Source organism: Agelaius tricolor, unplaced genomic scaffold, assembly GCF_023055355.1.
Source record: "Agelaius tricolor isolate 1412-34295 unplaced genomic scaffold, bAgeTri1.0.p SCAF_26, whole genome shotgun sequence".
Classification (NCBI taxonomy): Eukaryota; Metazoa; Chordata; class Aves; order Passeriformes; family Icteridae; genus Agelaius; species Agelaius tricolor.
In genome coordinates, this window is record NW_027269286.1 from 2,511,511 (window position 1) to 2,532,904 (window position 21,394).

General features: G+C 39.3%; 1 protein-coding gene across 3 annotated transcripts; it reads right to left on the minus strand.

The window, feature by feature from the left end:
- PROSER1 (proline and serine rich 1) lies at nt 1–21,253 on the minus strand. 3 transcript variants are annotated; one of them, XM_071448545.1, is made up of 14 exons: nt 20,656–21,253; nt 17,640–17,705; nt 16,839–16,907; nt 16,288–16,382; nt 13,993–14,086; nt 13,447–13,557; nt 12,626–12,709; nt 11,686–11,764; nt 9,335–9,430; nt 9,169–9,213; nt 6,822–6,916; nt 5,155–5,285; nt 4,349–4,496; nt 1,394–3,062 (listed from the first exon to the last, which is right to left on the minus strand). In XM_071448545.1, exons 1-14 carry the CDS (start codon nt 20,698–20,700, stop codon nt 2,940–2,942), a joined length of 1,281 nt encoding a protein of 426 aa, XP_071304646.1. In that variant the 5' UTR covers nt 20,701–21,253; the 3' UTR covers nt 1,394–2,939. The 3 variants fall into 3 exon arrangements, with proteins under 3 accessions (XP_071304645.1, XP_071304646.1, XP_071304644.1); XM_071448544.1 differs by lacking the exon at nt 1,394–3,062 and adding an exon at nt 1–315 and having other exon boundaries at nt 5,155–6,916; XM_071448543.1 differs by having other exon boundaries at nt 5,155–6,916.
- Between the last annotated feature and the right edge of the window lie 141 nt (nt 21,254–21,394).

Below are 21,394 nucleotides of genomic sequence, written 5' to 3' on the forward strand. Positions count from 1 at the left end.
GTTGCAAAAAAGGTTTTATTTCAAGGAACACTTTACCACACTGTATCTATGCAGGCTGTCAGTACACACAAAATAGAGCGATAATTGGCAACTTGAACAGTGAAAATAATCAGTCCAGAATTAAAGTCATACAGCAAGAGCCCTTTCCTGGCACAGGCTCGGTTTAAGGTGGTTTGCCTCAGAGCAGACATTTCCTTGGCTGTCTAAAAACGGTGCTCAAGTAAGCATGAAGGAACTCAGGACAAGTCACTCCCTTCAGAAATTCCAAGGCTGGGTCACAGCAGTTTGCTGCAATGCAGAACACAGACTCTATTCCTGAAGAGGAAAAAAATTAATAAAAAACCAATTTTACATCCAGAGAAATATTTAAAAAATTGAATTTTAATCCTAACCAGTGGAGAGTTCCTTTACAAAATGCAGCTCAGTAAGATTCAGTAAGAACCAGAGAGTCCCATTCCAGACATAAGATCTTTACAACTAAACACTTCTTAACCTATTCACTTGTCTAACACTGATGGCAGTCTAACACTGATGGATGTTTGATGGGAGCATCAAACACTCTTCTCTGGTAAAGTGGCTGGACAACACCCAGTAACTACACTGCTTCAGGAGAAGAGCATTTAACACAGTGGATTTCACTACTTCTCACCTGTTTTCATTTGGAGAAACAAGGCTTGAGTCTCTTCAGCATCTCTGAGTTGCCCAGTGCTCAGACAGGAACCCCATACCCCATGACTATTCAACAAATATTTTTAGAAACAGAGGCACAAAGTGCTTACTTTCTGACAAAACAGTATTATTTGCTTTTGACTACAAGGTGACTTGAAGCAGTTCAAACTTTGATTGCTTGATGGGGAAATTAGGATTAAAATAGGATGTCGGACTCAGCACCTCAGTAAGGTTACAAAACACTTACTGACTTGGAACTGGTTTACATTCATATCCTGGGGAGAAAAGCCAATTTGCTCTTGATAAGATACCTGTATCTTTATTTTCTCCAACTCATCCGCAAATCTACAAAGAGCAAGTTATGGAAAGAATGACAAGCAGAATAAAATGAAAGATGGTAGAGACCTCTTCCACAGATTTCTTAAGTCAAGATATCAATATCCAAGATATCAATTTTAAGAGCAATTCAGAGTGAAGAATCATGAGAATTTAACAGGTTTCACAAAATAAAAAAAATGTAAGAACACAATATTTTTTTTCAGATTTAATGTAATATGTAAGTTTGATTATTAAAATGTCAAAGAATTGAAGTTTTTTAAGTTTTTAACCTACAAATTAAATAGAATAATTCTAATGTCACTCCTTAGGAAGTAAATTTTATAATTTTGGACAGAATTATGCATCAAAAAGAAACAGCATAAAGCAAGATCAAGATCAGTAGAAGTATCTTAATAAAAAGAAGTTTATTCATTCATATTTTAGGTGAATATTCAAATAGTCATCAAAGCCTTTTTGCCATGACTGTAAACTTTTTATTTTAAAAAATTATGTTAAAAACCAATACAGTAATTTCCATTAATGTTCTAAAAAAGTTTGTTCACATCTTGAAAGAAAATACATTAGCAACATCTCCCAGCATCATCAATCTTTAAAAAAGTAAAACTCTAGGTGCAGAACATTTCTACAGTGTAGTATCTCTACATTTTAATTTAGTCACATGATTGAATATCATTCATGTCTATTGTCTCTAGACTATGATCAAGAGCATACCTTAAATAGAAGATATTCAATGATGTGTTACACATTGCCACAGATACTAACGTTATTAGAAGAGTGCACAACTCATTTTCACTAACAAAGCAAGACCTTTCTATATGCTGCATTGTAACAGTTAATTTAGCTATATGCCTTTAAAATCATGTATGTTTTCCAAGGAAAAATACTAAAAAAATCCATGGTCCAAATTCTGCTCTCACTTATATTCACAGGATAAGATAAGCACCATCAAGTTGTAGTTTATAGCAGAAAAGCATATAGAGAACCAGTTTGTTTGTGAGTATAAGGGAGAGAAGAACTTGCCCCATGTCTGTAAACATTCACATAAGTCTGCAGTCAAAAGTGCCAGATAGGCAGCCTATCCGCAGTACAATTATTTAATTCATTCAGAGGGGTGCTGGAGGCAAGGAGAATATTATGGAACCTTATTTTAGAGGCAAGTTAAAATGTTTTTATGTACTTTGGAAAGACATATTGTCAGCTAGCTAAACCATACTCCAGTAAAACATAATCCACTTCTACCAAATACAGTACAGCATCATTTCCTATCTTTCTTGTTCAGACAAAGGAGTACTCAATTCAGCAGCAAGCCCATGACAGTATTTTGAAGCATAAGAAAAACCCCCACATACCTCTGACCTACCCTCCCCTTAACATACTGCTGATGCTAACAGGAGATCCTCATACATAGGAAGAAAACATCTGAAAAGACCATAAACTGACCTTGATTTGTACACACACAGGAAGTGTGCTTCTAGACAAAAGGTCGTCTACAGCTTTAATTGTCTAGTTTCAATCTAGATCTCAGTCTCTATTAACCACATATACCATACAAAACATAACAGGATAGGTGCTTATTCACACTATTAAGTATACTTGGTCTCCCTACTCAGCTTGACAGTCAATTGCCCTATTTACACAAACACCTGTTTGAATGTTCCTGATCCTGTAAAACACCAAACAGTGAACTCTTAAAATTAAAGGAGAGTCAAGGATGCTCAGCAATTCACAGGATCAGACCCTGAATCAAATTGAATGCAATTCACAAATTAAGTTTGACATCTGACACAGCCTCCTGGAAACATTTTACCCTCATGTTTTCCCTTTCTTTCCCCAGCTCAGACCATGCTCCCACTATCGCAGAGACAGCCTTCAAAGTGAATAGGATCAGGCTCTGTCAAGCAAACACTGCAGTCTTTAGAAATGCCTGGTATTTACTGCCATCCACTCTGGGGCAGACTTGTCTGCAATGAAAATGGTGTTCCTGGTGTTGATGGATAGTTAGCAAAACCTTCAGGCTGAGCTGTATAGTTGTCCAGAGCAGAAGCAGAATGCGCCTTTAAGGAAGATAAGAAGTTAGGAAACAGCACTGATAAAATCAAGGAAACAAAAATCTAAATTAAGCAAAATTTCAGCCACAATACCAGTCCTGCTCAAGCTAAAACAAGTGGATTATATTCTGAAGTGTGCAAAGAATAGAGATGAGCAAGGCATCTATACAAAGATGTTAATCTGTAGTGCAACTATTGCTCTGAAATACCAGAGGATGAAAAAAGCAGTTGGATTAAGGGGGAGAACAAAGAATTGTTAATGGCACCAGCTGATTTGGAAGGCACAGCTTAATCAGGAGCTGTAATATTTTAGTGACTCAACTTTCCTTCTCTTCATTGCTCAGGTAAATAAGTGTTAATTTTAGTGACTGGATCTTATAAAGAAGAATCATTACATTCCCTCAATGCAATCTGCATACATTTCTACAGAACAAATAGACTCCTGTGCTGCAAAAGCATGGTCTAGATGAAGTAACTTGCTTCTTCCAATCCCCTGATATTCAGAAGATATCTGACAATATGCTGCACTCTGAACAGTACTTAGACACATGTTCCATTTCAACAACTGATGTGTCACAGAAGAGAGAAAACATTAAGACACTCAGCTCTCTCTTTTAGTATTATGTAGAGAAGGTCAATTTTCTTACAAGAGTCTGTACAGAGGCTGTTTTTAACAAAAGACAAACGAAACATATGAACAAAGTCTGCTGACAGTTTCAGTTAACTTATGTGGGTTGGTGGGTGAAACAAGCTGTTTCATGGAAAAGAGATGATGAAATTACACATTATCCAAAGCCACTTCAAGCTTAAATTACAATTCTATTTGTGGGAACTATCAAGAGAAAGCCACAACCACAACAGACACAATTTCAAGACAATCTGATAACATGTGCAGAGGCACATAACTCACAACAAACAGTCCATAGAAATCTGTAAGTTACTCAAATGTCAGACTGGAACAGAGCACAAATTTTGCAGTGGTACGGTCAGCTCATTAGATTTAACACAAACCCAGCAAAAAAAATTAATTTGCATTATCTTTTCTTTTATTTCTCCCCATTTTACAAAGAGTTTTAGATAATGTTTTAATCTCATTTATGAAGCATTGTACACTGGCCTTGAGTAAGAAGTTAGTACAAGTTGTTTTTTATCATCATCCTTTAAATCAGTTCTTACACAATTTAGGGGTTTTAACCATTTACTGATTTAAACTAATCCCAAGGAGTTAGCAGGCAAGTAGGTGCTCAAGAGATCACTCGATGCAGAACAGTACTAACAAATAGACACATTACCTGTAGTAGTGCTGACTGTGCAGCTGCACTGTGCTGCAATTCCTGTAAGGAAGATTGTGCGGCACTTTGGGGAAAGCCAGGGATACCAGGGAGAGATAAAAGACCAGGAAAAACTGCATTTCCTGGAGTCTGTAGTCCAGAAGTCAAGCTGAAAGAATGTGAAAATGAGGCTATTATTAGGAACATCTGCACCATGTTTTATTCTGTTTCCCTCTCTATAAGCTTATGTCTACATAAATTACAGAAGCAGTTCTTTTTCTAAATCTCATAAAGGCCAGAATTTCTAAACTAAATTCCAGTCTTTACCCATCTAAAAATCATTCATACATACACAAACCAAGATTGTCTGGAACACACCTAAGGGCACTCAAAATGTTTTGTACCTCAACTGTGTTGACAGTTCGCACACAAAGAAAACCCCTTTAAGACAAGAATTTATGCTGATGACTTCCTTAAAATAGTTAAGATATTGTCTGCTATTACCTGTGTGTGTTAATGGATGCCCAGGTGGAATCCATTCTTGTAAAAGCCTAGGAGGTGCCAAGTATCCTCATCTGGGAAATAAAATCACTGAGCACCTCACTGGATTAGACTGTCATAACAGGGACTATTGAGGCCAACCTATTTAGTCACTACCCTATCAGCTTCTGATGACAAGTGTAAATCTAGTAGTGAACTAACTTTTTTAAAATTATCTGCACTTAGTAACTATGAGTGAAAATATTGTCTACACTCCTAAAATAAAATCAGTGTTTGCTGAAGAGAAAAAGAAATAGTTCTGACCTCCTCCAAAAACAGTAACATACCCAGCCTGTGCCACAAGTGCAGAGTTGAAGTTTGAGCTAAAGGCCGAGGCAAACCCTGGCAGGACCGGAGCTGGAGATGGGGCTGTGGCAGCTGCCGGCAACGGTGCAACTGCTGCTACTGCAGAAGATGCCTGGAGGCCAGGGAAAGAAGGGAGAGCAGGAGTGACAGAGGGTGTGTTAGAGACAGGAAAACCAGGGAAGGATGGGTTTGATGATCCCAGAGGTCCCTGGGCAACAGAAAAAAGGGAAGGGACAGCACTGGACAAGTTAAGCGAGAAGGGTGGAGCGGAGACTGTTGCGGAGGCGGCGAGTCCTGAGAGCACGGCGGCGGTGGAACTCACGTGGGGGGCGGGCACGGCTGCGGTGCTCGTAGCCGGAGTGGCCAGCAGAGACCCCGGGAGGGTGACAGGCGGGGTCAGTGCTGGGTTACCAGTAAAGGCAAAGTTACTGGTTAGAGACGTGAAAGGAGGAAGTCCATTGAACACGGGGGCAATGGGAGCAGAGGAGCCGTGTGGGGCGAGGGAAATGGAAGCCAGAGAACTGGAGTTGTTCAGAGGAGCACTCAAAGAGGAGAGCCCTGACAGCGCTGGGTTCAGGGAACTGGGCAAGCTGACGGGCACTGAAGCTGCTGAGGTGTATGCACGCCCGAGCCCTGAGAGTCCTAGAGTGCCATGAGAAGGGCTGGCTGAATGAGAAGGACCTTTGAAGGCCGACAGGGTAGGACTCATGGGTTCTGTTTTGACCAGAACTGGCATACTTGTGGCAGCTGGGGCTGATGAGAGCTGCTGGTCGGGATTAGTAGGACTTGTGCCATGCAAGAGGGAGGCTGATGAGCCACAGTTGACTGGCATAATCGATGGCGAAGTGGTTAAAGGTGACTGTGCAGGCAATGTGGGAGGAGTGGAACTAGAATTGGCTACAGATGGGGATGGAAGACCTGGAAAAATAGCCAGCCCAGGTGTGGAGGAACGCTGTGTGTTGGGGGTAGCTGATGGAGTGTAACATTTGTTGACAGAGGAAGTGGGAGGATCAGAGCTTTGATTAGCAAGAGCAGATAAAGAAGCAAGCTCACTTGTCACAGCAGAAGGTAAAGCAGATGAATTGATTAATGAAGTGTCATTTGATGTCAGAAATCCCTTTAAGACAGACAAAATTGGGTTAGGCAAGCTAAGCGAGCCAGGAATGGTGGTGGCAGGAGAATTAGCAATTGTAGATGGAACAGGACTAGAAATCCCTTGGGCATTGGGCGGCAAGGACAAAGGGAGGCCAGCAAAGACTGATGACAATGGAGCAGGATTATTAGCAGAAGCAACTGAAGAGGTTGCAGAGAAAGGGAGGCCAGCAAATGGTGTAGCAGCAGATGCAAAAGCTTCACTGGGTGCAGGTGTGGCACATGGAGTGGAAGAACCTTGTGGAGCGGGCATAGCAGCAGGGATAGAAGCCAGCCCAGAAAAAACTGAGGGGATAGGGGTAGAGGTTGCACTGTGAACAGATGTGACAGGAACACCGGGCAATGAAAGGGATTTGATGACAGTAGGGGTTGGGGTGGATGGCTGAGATGTATGGATGGAAGAGGAGACCTGTCCTGGGAAAACAGGAAGGACAGGGGTAGACACGTTCATCCCAGAGATGAGTGGAGTTGCAGGTGCTAATGGATGGCTTATTGCCTTGACAGGTGATGGGGTAGGGACTGGAGTAGCAGCAGGTGTTGAAGGATTAGAACCATGAGGAGTAAAGAGCTGATTCGCTTGTGCAGAAAAAGCTGCAAAGAAACAAAACCAGTAAGAATACTTGAAACTGTCAGAAAGGTTTGAAATCAACACAAAAACATTTTATACAGCATTTCAAAATATGATACACAAGCAATAGCTAACACACAATGTCTACATATAAACAATGAACAGCGGGGCCTATGAAAACAAACCAAAAAGGTACACACAAACACGTCACACAAATCATACACCATGTGGGCTAACACTCCTTTTTAAAATGCTCTGTGGCATCTGCTACCTCTTCATGATCTCATGCAAAACAGTTAGAAACTCAAATACACTCTGTAAGAACATCTAAGTGATACAAGTAAACACCCTCCCTCTGGTCCCTAACATTTGGCAGTACCCAAACCAGATCTAATATTCCATCAGCATCAGATCACCTGGGCTCCTCTGTATCCACTCTCACTGAAGGTCAGAATTTCCTTCAGAACCAGTTAATTCAATGTATCATGATTTCAGAGAAGTTTAGTCAACAACTGAAGAAAGCTGATTTCAGGTGCTGGTAGTTTTCTTTCCTTCAAAATCTGGTCATTCTCTTCACTGTGCTTCCTTCAGATTTTGATTCTAAGAAGGTACACTTTGAAATTCATGTATCACACTACAGTATTAAACTAATATTGGCACTTGACTTTAGCAACAAGGATTTCTAGGAGTCTTTAGTCAGGTGTCTGTAATAAAGGCAACCACCTGCCACTAAAAGTGCCAGCTTGTGTCAATCCTACAAAGTAAGTTAGAGACATCAGTCAAGCTGCAAGAAAACAGGCAGGCACACTGTGAATGTGGAGGTTAATGGAAAGGAGCTGCATTTATGAACACTGGCATGTCATGACTCTCGATAAGCCTGCCTCTAGTCTCCTGTGGAACATGAATATGTTAATAAATCATTGCTCTCAAACAACCCTTGTGCTTTATTTTACTTTTGGAATAATCTGTTCAAATGCAAGCAAGACACTCATCCAACCAGTCAAACTCACCACCCAAAACTCTCTAGCAGCCTACATGTCTCTCTTGCCTAATTTCTACATATAATTCTACATACAAATCCAGAAAATTATTCTTTAAATCTTGGACCTAAGTTGATATGACAAACTTCAATTTAGTGTATGTTGAAACTCTAAAATGTGTAAATCTGAAAAAAACCTTTCCTTCTACATACTCTTCTCAAAAAAAAAAAAACCCCAGACTACCCAGCCCTGGATTCTGTTCTTTTCTCTCTGTTTATTTCCAAGCTGAAGACTCTCATAAAGATTACAGTTATTTAATCCTGACAGCCAAGGTAATCACAAATGAAATACAGCTGTACTAGAAGCCAGAGCTGAACTTTTCTTCCTAAGAGAATATTTCATTCCTTAACACCATATTCATTTAGCTGCATAAACTAACTTCGTAAAAATACATGCATACTTAAAGAGGGGTATACAAGAATTAAGTGATTCTTCAAAACATTTCTGTAGACCCATCCCTGGACACAGAGAAGGAAGGACAAAACACAACTTTTTTTTTTGGTCCCTAGAAATATTTACAGTAGCTAAACTTATCACAGTCATTTTATCTATTTGCAGTATTTGTTAATACGCCTGACTCAATGGTCAGTAAATTCTCAGTTTGTCAATTCTAATAACATTATCAAAACCTTTTTATAAGTAGTTCCTAATGAGATTTATTATTATGCTTTGTATTAAGCACCACACAAAAACAAATAAAAAATGCACAACTGTCTTGGTAAAAAGAACAGGATCTTACAGGGTAAGACAAAAGTGCAGGCAGACACAGTTGGATCTAACATTCTGGGATAAGACCTTTAAAAATTTCTAAATCTCTCTTGTATTCCTACCTTCTTATTGCAACTGATCTATGAAATTAAAATGTCAATGAGTTTTCCAACAGATGTCCAGAATTTTAAAAATTGCAAAGATTTACTGAAGTATTTAAGTGCATGAATATTGCAAAGGGTATTTTGATTTAGTTTTTAGCACTATTTCTCACATACTTATATAATGAAGAGTACAAAAAGCTTTGATAAGCTAACACAAAAGAATGAATTTTAATGTTTCAGTGCTTTTAAGTACAAATGTCTGATGATTTTTTTTCTCCACTCTCAAGAGGTTCTAATGCACATACTTAGTGGCTGCATACTTAGAAGGTTATGAAGATCCCACTAAACTTGTTGTTAACATTTTCTGAACAAGTAACAAAAATACAATGAACACAAAAATCCCCCTGTGGATTTGCAATTTACCTTGATTTTGGGAAGGTTTTGCCTGGCTGGAAAGGTCCTCATTTTCTAAACAGAGAACAGCAGCTTGTTATTGAAAGGCAAATGAAACTCCAGCAGTGAATGATCCACTCCCAGCAATGAGCCAGGAAAAACAGCATGAATATTTTTAAAGATATGCATGCTTTACCTGATGCCACTTGATTAGCAGTGTATGGTGGAGGAGCTGGTAAGCCTGGAGCTATGACATTGGCCATTGGAACTAAGCCAGCATTGTTGTAAGCACCTAAAATAACAAAGGCAATACACATCCCTGTTGTGAGAACAACCTGTATCTAGATGAACCAGTAAGCATCTTCACCTTTTAAAAAATATTTTCAAGACTGTAAGACATTCCTTCATCAAAAAGCTAGACCAGTTAACTATCCAGACTGGATGCTGGCTTTTGCCAATGTCTGCCTGAAGGGCATACACTGTAATCCAAATTTTACTAAGGGCAATTCTCTTAAGAGAACCTGAAAAAGTCAGGTTTCAATTCCTTTCAGTTTCATTTTGCCTGAAAAAACTCAAAGGGGAGGAGTGATACAGTGTCAGCAGCATCACTGGTTCCTTTCCTATTCTTAATTAAAGGCTGTTGCAACTCCTTCTTCAGCATTAAAGCTGGACAAACAAAGGAGCCAAACACAGATCAGTAACCATGACCCTTTAACATTAGCCAGAAAATTCTGAGAAAAAAACAATCCTTCTCAAATACTTAATCTAGTATACTTCAATATTTCTTTAAATGTTAAGAAATTCAAGTGGGTTAGCAAAGTATTTTAATATAAAATTCTTACAGCAATTAATATATTAAATATACCTTTTTTCCTCTGTTATTTTTTGAAGCAACTGAAACTGTTGTATTGCTGTGGTACAGAGTTCTGATGAAACACATCTGAATTTAAATTGCAGTAACCACACATTTCACAGTGGCCCTGAATTAATAGTGTAAGAGCATAAAAACTCGGGCTTCATGGGAAAAGGTAGCACTTGAACAATACTGAAATTGCACTAATTTGTCATATAGAAGTCCTTTCTGATTTCATACTTTCATAGTAATTCCACCTGATGTTAAGATTTCTTGCACAATAACTCTTGCCTGAAAATCAGAAAAGCAACTAACAATCGCTGCATCACTCAGCAAGGAAATGTTCAAGAGGCAGAAAGCAATTCATCACCACTGACTGAAAACAATCATATTGAATAGTTTCACATCAGCATCTGCAATCTCATTAAACACACACGTACACGTATATACCAAATTTCACCACTTATGAGTTCTGTTGTCACAAGAGTTTTCTTAAAACACATGTTGCAGCCTACTAAGGCCCTGAAACCTCAAAAGCTCTTTCATATCCTAAAACTGTACTAATATTTCTATCCAGTCACAGGCCAAATTTTGTGCTTTAAGGTACTTTAGATAGCATTTATTCAATATAAATTCGAGTTAGTCTGCAAGTTTCCCACACAGTTTCTTCAGAACAAGTAATTTCCTGGGCATAAATAATCAATCATTCTTATTTTAGCCACTAGTAGTGCCCATTTTTCTAAAATGGCTATAAAAAGACTTGCAGACATCAAGTTGATTAGATGACTCAGCTTACAGCATGCTTGCTAGGAGCTCTGCTTCACTTTCTTATCAACTCCCTGAAAAACTCCCTGAAATCCCCAACATCAGTGAAAAGCAAGTGCCCTAACCAGAGCACTCCTTGTTTTGCAGTATAGAATTTCAAGATTAGAAAATGCTTTCAGCTGCCTGCCAGACCTGCATCTGACTACTTTAAGTATTCTAAGCTTTCTTCCCAAGAAAGGGCAATTGCCTTGCCACCTCCCAAAAATGTCTCGAGTCTAACAATTGATGCAGCAGAGCAAAGAGAGGAGCTTATGAATAAAGGCTCAATCTTACTTAAGGCACTAAGAAATAGTGCCATTGCTAAAAATAGAGCAATGGCAGGAAAAAGCAATCACTATTTCCCTTCTGACACTGAAATCTACTTTTCTTTTAGGAAACTGTTTAGTCTCCATTATGATGGACTGAAGGTAAAGCTGAAGGCAAGTGAGAAACAGATTACAGCCCTTCAGCAAGTTCCTATATAGTTCCACCTAATTCAGGGCCATGGCTGACCATATCCCAAGCTGGGTTCTACAGCAACAAGTCAGACTTGTCAAGCCAAAGCCCAAGCCTTGGCCAAATGTTACAACAAAGCCAAAGCCCTTGTCTTGTTTAACATGCACAATACCTCCCATAAAATTAAATATTTTGTCATCAGAACAGGATTGTGAACTGTTCTTATGGATGTTGGAAAAAGAAGTCAATATATTCCTCTTTTTATCAATTCGGCTGTCATGAAAGAAAAGGTAGAAACCAGTACCTAGAGTATGCTCAGGGAGCAGCAGCCAATTTCAGATATCACCCTGGTCAGAGAAACCAACACTTGGCACATTGCTTAAAAGGCAAATGCATGAACAATAGCATCAAGCTAGAACACACAGAAACCTTACTTGGTGCAATAGTTGCATGTGGCCGACATGGTGGGATGGGGTATGGAACTGGTTTGTGTGGATTGTACGTTGATGGAGCCTACATAAACAAAAAACAAATGGAAAAAGCAAGAGTGAAAGCATTAGGTAATGTTTCTCAGACAACAAGCTAACATTCTACTACTACAGACAGGCATTCTTTCTACAATTATAGGTGATGTGAATTTTTTTCATAATATCCATAGTGACTGCAAGTATTTCACTCTTTCTGAAAAGACTGAAACAAACATCACTAGTATACCTTTAGATTTTAATAGAAAACTGAGCACAAGTGGGAAAGGGAGCTCCTTTCTGCCTTGCAGTTCTCATATTCTGCAGTCTTGGACTGACTTCTCATTTTAGAGGTTTAGCACATTTAAAACTAGCAAATATTTCTGAAAATACCTATGTTTTTAAAATAATACAGCTTTGTGGGAAACATCTCATAATAGAAGTGATAATAAAACATTTGGACAATACTTCAAAGTAGTAACAGGTTCACTGAAAGTTTGTCCCACATGCTCAAAAATTTTGAAATACAGATCAGCTGTTGTTAAGAAACAAGAACCTCTAAGGCACTGCTGTAATTCAAGTTTCAAAGATGGAGGCATTTTCTGTGCTCATGTGAGAAATCCTCAGAGAGAAACTCATGATGGATTACCAAAAATGCTTTTAGTTTTCTCTTCTGCTACTGTAATTTAAATTCTGTCTTCAAGTACACATACATTGTATCCAGAAGAGAATATTCCCCCCCCTACAGATAAAAACCAGAGCTCATTTTCAAGTTAAATAAAAATATACTAGGTCATATTCATTACAGGAATTTAGTTTCAATTAAATTGCTACTCTACAGTCTTCTTACAACATAACAGCATTTTGGGGATTTTTAAAGTGTCATTTATTTATTAATTTTTAGACATACTGGTTTGGATGGTCCAAGTATACGGGCTGCTATTCCCTTTCCCTCATTAGTACATTCTTCTGTGTCCTTTTTGATAGGTGTTCCCTGAAATAAAAGAAAATTAAACCAAGCATTAATTTAGAAGCAAACCTTGCTGTATAATTTTGCCATATTTTATTTTTTTTCTGAACTACATTTGAGTTCTTGAACATTCTTAAAGTAACCATGTTTGTCAGGGAAAAAAATCAAGCCAACTAACTGTTTTAAGCTTATAAAGTAATGAGTAAGAGCATTCCAATAGCTTGGTTTGTAACACTGAGCTTTTGTAAAGAGAGGCATTTTAAACAGTGCATGTTGATGACAGAAATCTGGATTTTGACTTGTGGATATGATAACATTAATTTAATTTGGCTGTCCCTTAGGTGTTCACAGGAAATGCTTAACATGCTTAAGACCTACACTAAGATTAGCAGTAGTACTGTAGTGACCTTATTAGGTCACTTTATCAACCTACCAGCAAGCCTCTTGACACCTCTCCTGATTCTGACAAATACTGCTGGAGTTTACAATGTTTTCCTGATATGAACAATTTATTTATGACATTGTTCAGGTAATGTTTACCTGAAGCAGCAGACAAAGAATGAGCAAATAAAAATAATGCAAGTTTCCTGTAAATGTGGAATGGAGTAAAACAAACAAACAAACCAACACACCCAACAAATGCACTTTGGTTTTGATTCCACTCCTCCTTCCACATATATGAATTCTGGGTTTGGTTATACTACAATAAATCTTAAATCAAAATTCATTTGTGAAAAACAAAAGCATAGGATCGTGCTTACTGGAAAAATTCCATTTATGCGGCTTGGTTTGCCCTTGGGATAAGGATTGCCAGGAATCATGCCACAGGATGATATCATAGCATGAGGAGCCTTACAACCTGTTTTCGAAGCCTGCAAAATAATCAAGAAAGAACATTATTTGCTATCAAATTCAATGCTCTAAAGAAACTAGTTCCTACTTCATGACATTTACACTGCATGAATCAACCTACATGGAACAACTGAAGTCTGTGTCTCAAGTCTTATTCCAAATAATCCAAATAGTGTAAACTTCTGTCAAAGTCCCCTTCTGCTTACACTGACGTTGCACTTAAGCACTTGGTGGGCTCTAAAATACACTGTTTCCTCCAGCATTGATTCCAATTCTGTGTCTCTTTTTCCTAATGTCTGACAAAAACTTCTTCTGTTGCACATGCTCTTACCTTTTTGCAATTGCTTGTTTCAGCTTGTCTTACACCAGCAGCTCCCAGAAGTCCTGATGCTAAACCCTGCCCCCACAATGACACAATCTTAACAGAACCAAGGATATTAGTTTATGTTGATTACCTGTTCGAGAATTCGTCTACATCTTTTCTTCTCTGACATATTAATTCTGAACAGATCTTCAATCAGGCGATAATTCTGAGCATCAACAATGTTGCTGTAAAGACAGTTACAGACAATTACTGCCATTCCATCTGCATAAGCTGAAAATGCTGAAAAGTCACCCACAGTTAAACACTACCCAAAAGCATATTAAAAAAACATAACTGTTCAGATCATAATATTACTATTATTAAAAAGCCTAGGCTTAAATATGGACTTCATACCTGTAAGTAAAACAATATATTAGAACTAAATATCAATACAGAATAATGGATGATGATGGCTAAACTTTATTTCAAGCCTAAGTATGTAGAATAAATGAATTTTGCATCACAACAGTGGTGCCTTGAGACTTAAGGCATCAACAGTTCACCAGAAAGCTTTAATTGCTACTAACACACAATTCCTAGCATAGCAGAAAGCCAGAAGCTACTCAATTTGCCACAATTTCTTGTCAGTCTGGTGGAAAAACAAGTTCTCATCTAATTTCATTTAGAATTAAAAAGATAATTTCTGGTAAATCTCTGTAAGTTCTGCAGAGCTAGTGGAAGCCTTAATATAGTTCCAAAAGGTACTCCTCCTCTCTCTTCTTGCCCGAACAACACTAGACACACCAGAGAACAAAATATGTGACTACTAGGAGACCAATGCCTGCTTCTACCCACTTTATTCAAAATTCTGACCGATTTTTTACCAGCACTTCTCTGTCAAATATTATCCATGCCATCCAAACTACTGGAAATACAGAACCAAAAAGGAGGAGTCCTCAAAGGAGGATATTAGACAGAAATTAAATCAGTAGAACATTGAATGAAGCCATGAAAAACACCTCAAAGAACAGTATTAAAACGTGAATGAGCTTTCAGCTTTGTTCAATATTTCTGATTAATGAAGTAAGCAGCACACAGATTTGGGTTAGGATTTGTAATCACGACTCCCTTACTTTGCTCTAGTACTATAGAAATTCAACAGCTAAGAAGTTATTGTGCTTTTGCCCCACATCAACTGAAGCATAAAAATTGAACAGTCCAAGAGCTCCAGTCTCATTACGAGAAGGTAACATGTTAGTTTTGTGTGTCACTAACTAACTTTCCTTTGGCTACTCTGTTTTGGTCTGGTCTGAAATAGACTAGGAGCACTGACATGGCTTCCTTAAGCTCAACTCCTAAAGCAAAATCGTGTCTGTATCCTCAGTCTTAACTGTTTTATGAATATTTGTACCATGAATTTATATGCCCCAGGAAGATCAAGCAGGTGGTAGTACAGCATTCACAGGGAAGACAGATATGCTTAAAGCAAAAACCTCTAAACAATCAAAAAAAGAACAATACTTTATAGAATAAATCCCCTGAACCAAGCAGAAGATTTACATTTTAAATATGTGTAATAGATCCTTTGAAGCAACTCTATTCACTAGGAATATTCCAACTTTCTCTGTAAATAAAAATTTAGAATATCTATTTTTTATAGACAGTAGATTTGTCAGTTTAAGAGTACCATTTACTTAACTCATCTCTACATATGTAATACTTAGAGGACTTTTCAAAAAAGGGTCAATTCCCAAAATCTCCTGGTCTCAAGTCTTTCAGATTTCAGTGAGCAGAGAAACATGCTTAAGGCCCTCTTTGTTCTCTACAACATTTGAAGACCACAGTCAAAACACCACCACAAGTGCCAGTCTTTCAGCAGGCAGGTCACACAGCAGCAAGAACTATGGAATTTTCCAGAATCATAGAATCATTGGTTGGAAGGACCTTAAATATCATCTAGCTCCAAAGCCCCTTCAGGTGAGCAGAGGGACCTTTTACTCAGGTTGCTCAGAGCCCCATCCAGCCTGGCCTTGAACATTCCCAGGGACAGAAAACTCTCCACACAACCTGTGCTAGTGCTTCACCATCCTCACAGCAAAGAATTTTTTCCTAATATCACTTTAAACCTACTCTTTTCCAGTGTGAAGCCATTCCCCTTGTCCTGTCACTATACTCCAGCTCTCTTGCAGGCTCCCTTCAGGTACCAGAAGGCTGCAATTTGGTCACCCAAACTCATTCCAGGCTGAACAAACCCAATTCTCTCAGTCTTATGTCTACTTCTACAACATCTGCTTCTAATTATTACTTTAAACAGCCCCATCAGTAATGGATTTCTGCTTTACCTTAACCAGGCACAGTGCTTCCTTCTGGGAGATCTAAAGTTTTACATCCTCAAACATGAGCTAAACCCATACAAGTTAAGGAACACAGCAGAAGAGATACTTACGAAGCTAAGATTTCAAGGGCAATAAGTTTATCCTTACTGAAGGTGAAGCAGTTGAGAATATTAACCATTTTTGATGCTGGAACTGCCACTATTTTCTGATAGAGAAAGGAAAAAAAGTGTGTATAAAATAAAACAGTACAAGTATTTTAAACTCAGACTACAATTCAGTAACAGCTTCATATGGTATATTTCAGTAAACTTTTAATAGGCTCTCCCTCCCATTGGGAAGGAGACTCTATATGCTAAATTATGAACAAGCACCTCCAAAAAGCACTCACCAAAAGCAAAGAAATCAGGAGAGTTAACAAGAGTTAGAAAGGGTTACATCTCCTTCTGTGATACACAGGAAAGTAAAAGTCACTTTAGTCAGAAAAGATACCCCACCTAAAAATATGAAATTTCATAGCTTGGTACCACTGAAGGAGATGAAGAAGAAACTTTGAAGATTTTGAAGGGTATATTGACTCATCAGTTGAAGAGTAGGTGTCATAAAATTAAAATGACATTAAGAGAGCAAATTTATTCCACAAGATCATGTCACAAGAACTTACATGTTGTAAAGCCTTTATTGCCTTAAGCTGTGGTTCTGCCCAGGAGAAGTATCTCAGTAATTCAACAACCTGCAACAGTAAGGCCTTCCATTTATCTTTCAGATATATTAAAAATGTATGCTAACAGCAACAATATGACCTTTCCACTTTTGCAGCACATTGGTGTACTGCTACAAAACATCTGTCTGTGATGGCTGATTGTCGGTGCCTACCAGCATCTAATCTTCTATTTATTTCTAAGTAAGCACCTAAAAATTCTATTTTATGAGATGAAGATTTTCCATGGAAATGTTTAAAACACTTACTTTTTGGCATATATTTACATATATGAATAACAATACCACTGTATTAGAATAAGTTAAAAAAATCAAGTATCAAGTATTAAATCAAGTATCTCTGAAAAAGCTTATCAACTATCCGGATCCCAAACAGTATAGTCCCAAACATACACCAAAAAAAGCCAGCAGGAAAAGAAAGAGGAAAAAGAAAATCTACATATTATCATATTATACATTATGTCTATTTAGACAATACACACAAAACAATCCTAAATTCCATTATGATAAATTTATACAACTTTCCAGACACAAAAAGAATGAAAATGTAGTGATTTTGATGACAAAGCAACTTGGAACTCTTTTTAATAGTGTCATGCTAATATAATAACAAGTAATTAAATCTCCTCAATAAAGATGAAAAGCTAATATGATCAGCCTCAGTATGACTGAAGACAATCACAGTGTATTACTGAATACACAAAAACAATAGCTCCCATTAAACCCATAAGAGCGTTGACTTTACCTGTTCACTGGAAAAATATCCATGAACATATTCAATAGCTTTTAATTTGTACTCAGTCAATACAGCCTAAAAGATACAGAAAAAAAAAGATGCATAATTAGTGACTCAAAAATTATAATTATAGCACAACCATCTGCTAATCTATTAATCTAAAATCTGCCCCTACAAAGTGACATTTTTATTAATTACATTGCAGCATTTTGAAGTAACAGTGCACTTCTTAGGTAACTGAGAACAGTGAAAAACAGGAAGATGTGATTTAATTCTTCTGTCAAAATAATACTCATTTTTTTATTTACTTGATGCTTTTTTGTTGTTGCTTATAACTGTGCTGAGAGAATATCATCATTCTTCTTTTTCCTCCAATGATTTACATCAACTTAAACAAGATAATTGCTGATTATTAACAGTTGATTATTGATAACAGTTGATTATTCAGGCAATTTCATTGCATGGCCCCTGTAAAGTAACTGGCAAAGTATTTTACTTCAGTGAATTTATGAAGAAATTGGATAACAAGTCTATACAGACAGAATTAAATACACAACAAAGCTTGCTCCAAAGATGGATACTGTCTTATCATTCTCCTTATGCATTCCAAATTTTAACAGGCAGTCATACTAAAGAAACAAAGCACAGTACTTTAATGCAGCACTGGCCTTTTGACTTTGTGGCAAGACAGCTGTGTTGATAACCACGTGAGCTGTCTAATAGCCAGGACTTCCTCCCTCCCCTGTACCCAGCCCTCTGTGACAGGTACAACATGGAAAGAAGACAGCTAACAGCTGAATTCCTGCCCCAAGCCGGTGAAAACACCTTTTTTCCATGGTTTCCAAGTCCCTCCTCTAATGCCAGATCTCGTGTATTCTCAAACCACCTTTAGCTTTACCCACACACCCACTTCTATTTTCCTCCCAACAACTCTCTTCCTTTCTGTACCTCATTAAGAGACAAACTACCAGACACACTGAAGTCAAAGGGGCAGGAAGAATTTCTGCCTTTATGCTCATTTCTTCCTCTATTCCTTCCTCCTCTTCATGTGTTTTGGAAAAAAACAGGGTATGTACTTTTATTACTGAAACAAATGTTACTTTCCCTTCTTAAATTAACAACTGAATGACTTTATAACAAGAGTACAAACAGAAAGCACTGCTATACATATTTATGGAAGGAACAAGCAAACAAACCCCCCAAAGTTTATTATGTTAGTACCTGTAAATACACACAGGGAAAAAGAGAAGTAAGCTACACATGAAGACATTTAAATAATTGTTCCTGCTAACTGTAGGACTGAAAATGAACATGCCAACACAACAAACTTGTAAATCACATAATAAAGAAGGTTCTACCACAGAGCTAGAAATGAAGCTTAAACAAAAACATAGCAGCAAATACAAAACCAGCATTTGGATAATGAACATTACACCACAACAGCACAACTATTATTAACACAGCACAGCACTGAGCCTTAGATCAACAGCAAGTTGGACTACAGGAATCCAAGCAGATAGCATAGAGGAAACGTAAGTGCCTAAAATCACATGCCTAAACCCTTTTGTCTGAAGTTTTTAGTAATCACAGAGCGTATTCTGAAGGACTGCACTGCAGTAATATAACTGAAACATTACTCCCTCCCACCATCAATCATCAGAGAAAGCATTCATGTGCTAGTCATTCCTTGACTTTTTTTTTGTGGTTCCCAGATTTTCCACACAAATTCATAAGTTGGGAGGAAAGTCCACACCCTGAAATATCTTAGACTTTGATGTTTTTAGCTGTTTTATGAAAGAGACCTTTGGACCACAAAAATGTATGCAAAAACATAGTTGTGATAAGAAAGACACCCCTGGGGTTTCTGTTGAACAGTTTTATACCTCGATATGTTGCAAAATAATAATACTGCAATTGCAGCCATCACTGCCTCATGCCGAAGAGAAACTGAACTGAAACTCAACTCCAGAACCTGAGTCACAATAAAGGAAATTTACCTCTCCTAGACAAACCAACACAACAAAAAATTCTACTTAATACAAAAATGCTATGGGGATCAGTGTTGCGCCACGAGGAAATGCATTTGAAACAAGCCCTTCACTTGTCACACCAAGAACCTTCAGCAGGTAAACTGTTCTACTGTGACACTGGAATAACCTCTGCTTAACTGCAACAAAATACATTGTCACAGGTTTCTGCTTCCCAGGCAAAACAAGAAACATTAATCTCAAAGGTTCTGATTTTTCCTCTCCTTTTCTCCTTCTAGTGTTCAGGGAAGTGTTCCAAGCACTAACCTCAAGCTTTCCTCTTAAAATCAGTCCCCTGTGCAGAGAGAAACCAGAGGCCTGCCAGACACGAAGCCCAGGTTTGTATCTCTGCTCCCCACAACCTGCAGTATTTTGTTCAGAGAGTTTTTAAACAGAAGATGAAGAAGCACAGCTCAGAGCAATCATCAAAACACAGGATTGACATCCCAGAGAAAGAAGGTGTGCTCAGTCACTCCTGAGCTGTGGGAGACGTGATTTCCAAAAAGGACAACAGAACGCAGCTCAGAAATCAGTGTTCCACGTCCTATTTGTGGATTGTACCTCCTAAACCAGCGGATCAAAGGAGAGTACTTCACACTGTCTCCGCACTGGCCAAGCAACCGCAGCCCTTCCCCCCAGAAAGGCATGCTTTTTGGTTTTCTCCCTCGTCTTCCTTGAAAGTAAAAATGCTGCAGCAACTTTATCCAAGTGCTTATTTCCAATGAGGCCTCAAGATCATCCAACCAACCACGCCTGCTATGAGCAGGGACACCTCCCACTAGACCAGGTTGCCCAAGCCTTATCTAACGTGGCCTTGAACACCGCCAGGATTGGGGCATCCCTGGGCAACCTGTTCCCCTGCCTCACCACCTCCACAGTAAAGAATTTCTTGTTAATAGCTAAGCTAAATGTCCCCCTCCTTTCGATTTGTAGTCAGTACTCTTTGCCCTATTGTCCATCACCAAATGATTAAACTAACATGCAAAGAGAGAATTTACCTTCCTAATTTCATCCAGCACGGTTTCAAATGATTTCTTATCCATCTTGATTACTGCCGACACTTAAACGTGGAGGAAATAACAGTAGCGATAAAAAATGTCTTTGAGCATACAGGAAAAAAAGGATTTAAAAAAATAAATAAATAAAAAACGCCGGGCACGGAAGGCGGCCGGGGCTGTCCTCGGCCCCGGGGATGGAGCGCTGCCGCTTCTGCAGTGGCGGACACGGAGACAAAGGCGCCCTCCGGGAGCCGCCCGGTGCTCCCGCTCCCCGCGCGCCCCGCGAGCGCTCCGGCGGGCGCAGGGGTCGCGGCGGCGGCGGGAAGGGAAAGGAAGAGAAGGGAAGGGAAGGGCGGCAGCGGCGGCCGCCCCGCTCAGCACGCGGCACCGCGGCCCGGGACGCCCCCGCAGAGCATCGTTGGCGGCACCGCCGCCCTGCGATCCCGGCGGGCAGAGCCGGGGCGGACGCGGGCGGCCCCCGGGGCAGGCGGGCTAGGGAGGCCCGGGAGCGGCGTGAGCCCACAGACTGCGCACCCCCTCCGCCGGTCCCGCCTCCCTGCCGTCGCGGCCTTATGGCATCACAGCGCCGAGCGGAGGCCCTTTTCCACGCTGGGTGACGACAGCGATGCCTGCGCAGGAGCTGCGGAAATTCGGGGCGGCCTCGCCCCTCGCCCAGCTCCCGGGGCGGCTCCGGAGCGCTGAGCGCTACCCCGGGGCATCGCCGCGCCCGCCCCACGCC